Genomic DNA, 8,673 nt, shown 5'->3' with positions numbered 1-8,673 from the left:
GCATTCACGTCACTTTATTTACGCAGATCGAACAACTTTATGGTGTTAACACGATTTTTTTTTTGTATTAATATGATGAAGATACGAAAATCTGAAAACTAATTAACATAATTATAACTAGAAAATGATTTGCGGTGTCATTTATAGCGCAACACTCATTACTTAATTATTTAATTGTGGCATTTACTGAGATCACAATGTGGAGCAAGCAGCATTTGGATCTCGCATTGGATCTCTTAAACACTGATCAGGGCTTTTGTGTTTCCCTCCTTTTCTTTCTAAATTGCACATTAATGATAATGTCATTACTAAATTATTATGGTAAATACTGTGAACATCATTTACATCAGCAAAACATTGATTGGTGATGGCTGAAGTTATTAAAAAAAAAAAAAATCTCTAGACGAGAAATGCACAAAGCAAACACGGAAATCAAAGGCAGTCCTGGCGGATGGCTGAAGTTGTTCATGATAATAAAAACACAGGCGAAAGCGAAACTGTTGTTGAGTCCAAACGACTGGAGCGCCCTAATTTCTGAGCGGCGCCACAAACGCACGAAAAGGCATAACAATGGGTAAAATCTACCAGGTGATGGTCCACGGACTGAGGGACGAGAAGTTACTGATCGACCTGTGTAACACCGAGGAGCAGATGAAGAGCATGACGGTGCTGCAGCTGAAGGAGAAGATCTCTGAGAAACTGCCGGACAACGCAGGTAAAGAGGGAGAAAGGACAGAGGCCACTGCATGATCTGGTGTGTGTTTTCAGTTTTAAGTGAGGGAAACGTTTAGAAATTAATGTTACAACTTGGTTTATAGAAAGAAGGATGTGAAATGCTTCCATTTAGATTAGTATTAACACTTATTTGCTGAATTGTGCAGTTGCATTTCTCTTATTTCAAATAATTTGCTTGCAACTCATGCTTTTCTCTTCCAGTATAAAACAATAAAACATGTTACCCCTGAGCCTCATCCCTGATGTTAAAAACTTCATCATTTTCTGTATGTTTGTACTTTTTGCGTCCACACAGGCGAGGACGCTCTGCGCCTGGTCTTTACGGACAAGCCGCTGGATGAGGACCACAAGCCTCTGTCTGAATATGGAATCCAGCACATGTCCGTCATCCACATGATCCTGAAGGTTCCTGGAGGGGAAGCTGTCCTCAGCGGGGGATGTGGCCAGAGGACGTCCGCTGCTTTGCCTTCCAGTCTCCCTGTGTCTGTTACAGCCTGCTGATGATACTCCATGACACTAAGCCGTCTGATATTCCTGCCACTTTCTGCTGTTATTCTTATTTCACTGGTTGAACTGTTCTAACTTTGAAGGCTGCAATGTACAGGCCCTTCAATAGCAATACTTTTCTAATGTTCTCAATAAAACTGGGTTCTCTTGGATTCTTGAATGACTCATTTTTTGATTACCGGTAAGTGAAATGAAGTTGGGAGACTTTCACATAAGATCTGACATCAAGGTACTTCTAACACTAAATTCTTTAACTGTGACTTTCACTGAGATCACATTGGGAAATGTGGGGCAATGATAACCAGTTAAAACACAGGGCAGGAGGAAACACCAGGAGATCTGGACCTGCTCATCTTTCTTCAAACAAGCATCAGTGTGTTTGTTTGTTTGTTTAGGTTTGTTTGAGCATTTGAACATTTGGTTAAACCAACTCATACAAATAAAATTTAAAAAAAAGTAGAAAACAAGAAAATAAAACAAGAAAAGAAGTCAAATAACTCAAAAGGAGTAGGCTGAAGCTTATTACAGTCATTACAGTCTCATAGTGCCATGCTACGTGTACTAAGACTTACGAGAGAACTGCAACTGCAAATATATTTACGTTTTATATGCACATGAACCTACCAGTTGGATTACAATTGTCAACTTTTTTATTTCATCGTAGAATGTGTCTATATTATGTGTTGGGCCTGTGATGGACTGGCGAACCATCCCTGCCCTTGCCCATAAGCAGCTGGGATTGGCTCCAGCACCCCCCATACAGGACAAGTGTCTCATGGATGGATGGCTGTACTTTGACATACTTTGACATGAAATTTCCGTCCTTGATGTTAATCATTAGCTGCTCTGGTGTTCATGTCTTTTATTGAGCAAATCAGATTCAAACACATTCTTATCAAACACAGAGGGCTCGGTTTTATTGTTGTCCCTGCTGGACTTTCATGTTATTTCCAGTAATCAACAGTGAAGAGGTCATACATGAATATTTGTCTCACATTGTTCAGCAGTACTCAACACACATGATGAATATCATGAAAAGGCTGGAATCTGCTGGAAAGTTATTTTTTAGAAGTTTAATCCAGAACCGATGGAAGTGAATATGGATCAAAAATCTAATTAAAATGCATTTATGGTTTTTCATTTGAAGGTTATTCAAAAGTGGAGCAAAATTCAGATGAATTCAAAATCCCGACCTGGAACATCATTGGACGCTTTTCTTTTTGTGGTTCGCTCTGGAAGCCATCCTGGTTCACGGATTGATCATTGATTTCATGTATGAGTCAAATGCACATATAGTTGTATCAAAACACAGAAAGTGAAACTGCAGAGTCCAAACAACTGGAGAACACTCAGTTCTGAGCGGCAGCAAAACGCAGGAAAGCGTGTAAAGATGGGGACAATCTTCCAGGTGATGGTCGACTTACCGACCTCCAAGAAGATATTGATCGACGCGTGCAAACCTGGGGGGCCGGTTTGTACTGTGCGGCAGCTGAAGGAGAAGATCTGTAAGGAACGGCCGGAATACGCAGGTAAAGAGGGAGAAATGACAGAGGCCATTATCCGATGTGTGTTTTCAGGGTTAGATGAGGGAAACGTTTAGAAAATAATGTTATAACTTGGTTTATAGAAGAATGTGAAATGCTTCAATTTAGGCGCGATTTACAGTCATTATATGTGTTGTTGTAACCAAGTATCAATCTATCACTCTCAAGAAGAAAAGACAAAGATGAGCTCAGATCAAAATTTTACTCAGAAGGGAATTTATTCTGGGTCCTGGCAGTAGTATGCTACCAAAGTCCTATAAAATTAAATAAAATATTTTATGGCCTGGAACGTATCTTCATGAACTCAAGATCTCCCTTCATTTCAATGACGTCAGAAAAAAACTGATTAAATGGATCCATATACAAAGAAACAAACCAACTTCCCTTAGATTCCAATATAAACAGCCAAACAGTTTCACATTTGAAACAGTTGTGAAAAAAATGTCATCTGAATACAAATAAAGATCTCCGTACTGTCTCTTTCAGTCCTTGTGTTTGAATAACCAGTCACTGTTCTTAAGTCTTAGAGATCCACAGATTTGGATAATCCTCACTCCAAAAAAAAAAAATAAATAAATAACGTCCATCAAAGAAAAAAAAAGAAAAAAAAAATCAAACTTGGGTACCCCCCCAAAAAAAATACTATAGAGCTCTATAGGAAATAAAAATGATACTCAAGTGGCAAATGAGCTGGATGTTTGATCAGTCCTGGGACCACGAGGTAACGGCTTGGCTCCGATCCCTCACGCCACTAGCAGGAAGACAGAAATAATGATCAAATTTGAAGTGCAAGAGGCTCGTGGAGGCTGACTACCGCTCAGCCATTTCATTTGCCCTCACCACGCAGCATTGGATTTACATTCACAAGCTCCATATGGAGTATTTGTAGTACTTAACATACACAAGAGCTACTGCATCCTTATAGTAACTACATAACAAATTTTTCTTCTGTCAGCCTTCAGCAATGAATTAGCAACGAGCTCACAATTAGCATTTGACATCAGAAAACGCACATTTACATCTTCATAACATATTCATACAGCAGCAACTTCTCTTTTTTTACAATATCAACACATTCACATAACATATGCGCTCACCTAGCAGGAAGACAGAAGTTATGATCAAATTTGAACAGCAAGACGGCTCGTGGAGGCTCACAACCGCTCAGCCATTTGCTCTCGCCATGCAGCATTGGAGTATGGAGTATATGAATATTGGAGTATTGGAGTATGTATTAGTGCTGTCAGTTTTAGCGTTTTAATCGCAATTAATTGTGATTAATTCATGGAGAGCTGTCAACAATTAACTTTTTTTAAGTTGAGATTAATCGCAATGAAGAATCTAATCCTCATAAATCAGTCACAATGTCAGGAAAAAGACTATTATCCTCTAGTTCTTTTCTTTGACCCAATTGGCAGACCTCAATGGATTAATCGCGATTAATCCATTGACAGCACTAATATGTGTAAATATATATATTAGGGGTGGGACTCGATTAAAAAATGTATCTAATTAATTAGGGCCTTTGTAATTAATTAATCTCAATTAATCGCATATCGATATTTTACCCGAGATCAGTGAGAACCTTTCTTTTTCTAATGTATTTTGGTATAGTGAATCAATATAGTGATACATAAGCTTAAGCAACAAAACACTGTTCATTTTTTCAGCAAGGAAGGAGGAATTTAACCAAGACAAATAAACCAATACACATTGATTAGTGCAACTTTTGTTGGGCTGGGCGAGGGTCCTTGAAGTAGTCGGAGTGACTCTTCCACTGTATGCGAGGCTTGCGTGTTGGCCGCTGTTGCGACATGCTTAGCATTCAGATGATATAGCAGGCTCCATGTGCTGCGATGGTATGCAAATTCTTTGCTGCATAATGTGCATACAGCTTTGGTTTTATCCACGCTGCCATCCGCTGGCTTTTTAAATATAAATTTTCTGTAGACGAGACCAAGCAGTGCGCTGTCGTTGGGAGCAGTGTTGCCAACTCCCCGGTAAGGAAAGTCGCTATTGGCTGTCCGAAAAGTCCCCAGAAGTCGCTAGATGAGGTCGTTACCTAATTTGCAATTTGCATGTAATTGTAATGGACGCTGTAGGAGAGAGGAATAACGTCACGGGAGAAGCAAAATGTGAGTTAAAAAAAAAAACACCCTAAATATGTTTAGAACTACAAATGAATTTTCTTCTCTTGATTCTTGGTTTGTCAGCAAGTGAGCAGCGGTGTATTTGCGCACACGCGATTCATTTGAAGTGTGGAGGAGTGGTGTGGGTCTCCTCTCTGCTCTGCCTGCAGCAGGGGGCGCTGCTGAGACTGGCCGTCTGTGAGTGCTTTGGGACGGGGGAGGGGCTCACGCAGCACCCGCAGCTCATTGAGGACAGCAGCTGCAGAACGAGATGTCCTGTCACGTCTCCAGAGCACCAGAAAAAGTCGCTAAATTTGTTGCTAGTCGCTTTTGACAAAAAAGTCGCCAGGAGGCTTTGGAAAGTCGCCAGATTTAACGAGAAAGTCACCAAGTTGGCAACACTGGTCTGGGAGCTTTTCGTTGTTGTGTCACAGCGAAATATGTCCGGGTGAAACTCGTCCGGTGACAATTTGCGATATTTTTTTTTCGCATTAAAATTTCTGTAATTAATTAATCGTAACTAACGCGTTAAAGTAACAGCCTTTATATATATATATATATATATATATATATATATATATATATATATATATATATATATATATATATATATATGTGTGTGTGTATGTATATATATGTATGTGTGTGTGTGTGTATATATATATATATATATATATATATGTATGTGTATATATATATATATATATATATATATATATATATATATATATATATGTGTATATATATATATGTGTGTGTATATATATGTATATATACATATATATGGCATGATGGCACGGTGGATAGCGCTCTTGCCTCACAGCAAGAAGGTCCTGGGTTCAAATACCGGGGCCTTTCTGTGTGTCATGTTCTCCCCGTGTGTGCATGGGTTCTCTCTGGGTTCTCTGGCTTCCTCCCAGGGTCCAAAAACATGCATGGCAGGTTAATTGGTCACCCTAGGTATGAATGCGTGAGTGAATGGTTGTCTGTCTCTATATGTCAGCCCTGTGACAGACTGGCGACCTGTCCAGGGTGTACCCCGCCTTCGCCCACAGCAGCTGGGATCGGCTCCAGCCACCCGCGACCTCGAAAGGGAGCAGTGGCAGAAAATGAATGAATGAATGAATGAATATATATATTGTTAGGGCTGGGCACGTTAACGAGTTAATAACGCGTTAACACACTGCTTCCTTACGGCCGACAAATATTTTCATCAAGCGTTAACGCGCCCCAGGCCACCCCCCCCCCCCCCCCCCCCCCCCACACTCACACACACACACATATTGTGCTCCAGCTGAGCTCCAGCTTACTTGATGAATCGTTTCAGCCCTAATTTACACTTTTCAGATCAATAATGATAAAACAAGATAACCTATGATATGGATCTCTCATATGATCAATCGGTGAGTAATTGTAGTCAAAATATGGCAAGAAACAACATTTGGCATCCATTTTGGACACCATTTTGAATTTATTCATTATCAAACTGAAATTATGAAGCAAAACTATTGTTCAGCAACAAAATTTGTTCTTTATTAGGTTTAAATCTCAGTATGTATATCGCAGATGTTACCTCTCAGTCGGGAGCAGTTTTGCTATCAAGACTGTGCAGAACATAGCATGACATTTCCAGTTGTAGAAAAAAATAGAGGAAGTGTTCCATGCAACCACATCTTAATGTTGAAAGTTAAGGAGACATATTGCAAAAATCTTCACCATTGGTGCTGCACTGTGAGAACAGGAGGTTCAAAATACCTCAATTTAAAATGGAATCCAATGGGAGCAGTTTTTCAGCTGATTTTAAGGCCTAATTTTAAAATGGCTTTTTGCCCCCTAAAATAACTTGTTAGACATGACTTTACCCCATTCTTTCAATATATTTGAGCAGTCATTAAACCCAGTACCATTAAAATCTGAGACGGGTCATATTCCACCTCCCACCTAAATTTCAGCTCCTTGAATGGAAAGACACTTGAGCACTCTTGACCCAGAGGAGTGTGTGTGCATGTTATTCCTGAGCCTTTTGTTCTCTCTTGGTATTCCACTACTGGGTACAAAAAATATATGATTTTCCCTGTGTATGTTTTGTGCTTTTTGTGTGCACACAGGTAAAGACACTATACTGGTCTTTAGACGCCGCAGGCTGGATGAGGACGACATTCCACTCTCTGAATATGGAATAGAGCGCATGTCCCTCATCCACATGAAGGTGACAGGTGTTGGAGGAGCATTTCCAGGGCCATGATGGACTTTTGCAACGGCAGCGTGGGCCAACCTCGTGTCAAAGCAGCAAAGTGTCTTCAGTGTTCTTCGTGGTCATGGAACACAGTTTTTCCTCTTCATAAATATTCTGTTATTGTTAAAAAGACAATACAGGATGTACTTTCATGATTATCCTGGCTGGAAGAAGAAAGTTGTTAAATTTTACTTTTTTCTTTGTGAAAAATGACTCTGTAGCATTGAATCAATTAATGCTGCTATAGTGCATATGTGGTCCGAATTAAAGCATCACATGGGATGAATTACAGACATGACATTTCTTTCTTTTGCAGAAGCCAAGGTGAAAAATAATGGTACTAAGTGGACTAAAATTTAGTATACTTTTTGTGTACTCAAGTGTGTTTAAAATTAGTTAACTTGAATAGTGCTATTTTGGAACAACTAATTTTGTACTGAATACATTTAGATTGTAAATAACTTATAATAACGCTCAACTTAAAGTGTATTTAGTTTACTTTTGTGCGCTAAAGTGGAACAACTTGAAGTACATTCAGTATACTTATATGACTTTATATGTACTAATATATTTTTAATTTAGTCAAATTAAAATGTACTCTGGATTATAAGTATGCTAAAAATTAGTTGCACCTTAAAAATATACAAGATTCATACTTTTAATATATTCTCACTGTGCTGATAATATGCTGAATTGTACTTAGCTCATTTCAATTCTTGAAAAAAAGCATACTAATCAATATACTTTATCATTACTTTGCTGTACTACTTTTCTAGTACACACACACATATACACACCCACCCACCCACCCACCCACCCACACACACACACACACACACACACACACACACACAGGGCCGGCCCAGGCTTCGCCCCTTGGGAGCGTAGTTTTCGAGCGGTCTCGAGAGTTGTTGAGCGGGGGAAGGGGTGGGGGTGGGGGGGTTGCTGAGGAGCGATGCCGAACGATACCGATCAGTGCCGAGCAGCGCCGAGGAGCACGGTACGTCGGACCGCTGCACAGCAGGGCACATGGAACACAGAGTGTCGTGGCGCCCCTTGTACAACCGTGGCGCCCCCCCCCCCCCCCCCCCCACCCCCCCCCACCCCCCCGGGATGTGGCGCCCTAGGCGGCCGCCTAGTTCACCTATGGCAAGAGCCGGCCCTGCACACACACACACCCCTTGAGGAACACATAATATCTGAACTGAACAAAAACAAGAATTACATTCTGTAACTACGGTTCTATGAATCCCGGATGACTGCCGGAGGCGGTGCTGACAGCACTGGAATGTTCCCTTCGCGCATGCGTAGTTCGAGTATGTATACCAACAATTGTCACTTGTAACCCCCCGGGTAACCCTGGAACCGTATAAATTCCGGTTCCTGACCCGGATTCTGCACCTACGGAATCTTCCCGCGTACTACGAGGATTCCGTGTGACAGAGCGCTTTGGCGGTCATCCGGGATTCATAGAACCATAGTTACGTACGTAACTCTCGTTCTATTTCATCCCTGCTGACCG

General features: G+C 40.6%; 1 protein-coding gene across 3 annotated transcripts; it reads left to right on the top strand.

Annotated features, from left to right (window-relative positions):
- The first annotated feature begins 393 nt into the window (after positions 1 to 393).
- Positions 394 to 1,611, top strand: LOC115383781 (NEDD8-like). Of its 3 annotated transcripts, XR_003930748.1 has the most exons (3): positions 434 to 715; positions 1,031 to 1,288; positions 1,442 to 1,611. XR_003930748.1 is itself a non-coding variant. In XM_030085976.1 (2 exons), exons 1-2 carry the CDS (start codon positions 571 to 573, stop codon positions 1,234 to 1,236), a joined length of 351 nt encoding a protein of 116 aa, XP_029941836.1. In that variant the 5' UTR covers positions 394 to 570; the 3' UTR covers positions 1,237 to 1,394. The 3 variants fall into 3 exon arrangements, 2 of the variants coding, with proteins under 2 accessions (XP_029941836.1, XP_029941823.1); XM_030085976.1 differs by lacking the exon at positions 1,442 to 1,611 and having other exon boundaries at positions 394 to 723; positions 1,039 to 1,394; XM_030085963.1 differs by lacking the exon at positions 1,442 to 1,611 and having other exon boundaries at positions 437 to 715; positions 1,031 to 1,394.
- Positions 1,612 to 8,673: the final 7,062 nt, after the last annotated feature.

Source organism: Salarias fasciatus, chromosome 3 (assembly GCF_902148845.1).
Source record: "Salarias fasciatus chromosome 3, fSalaFa1.1, whole genome shotgun sequence".
NCBI lineage: Eukaryota > Metazoa > Chordata > Actinopteri > Blenniiformes > Blenniidae > Salarias > Salarias fasciatus.
The sequence above is the reverse complement of the archived record's forward strand: the minus strand, read 5'-3'. Positions and strand labels throughout refer to the sequence as shown.

Excerpts from the sequence above, each read along its gene's own strand:
- LOC115383781 (XM_030085976.1), top strand. The coding sequence starts at position 571 with ATGGGTAAAATCTACCAGGTGATGGTCCACGGACTGAGGGACGAGAAG. Across the intron at positions 724-1,038 it reads CGGACAACGCAGGTAAAGAG|GCTCTGCGCCTGGTCTTTAC; the intron begins GGAGAAAGGACA and ends ACAGGCGAGGAC.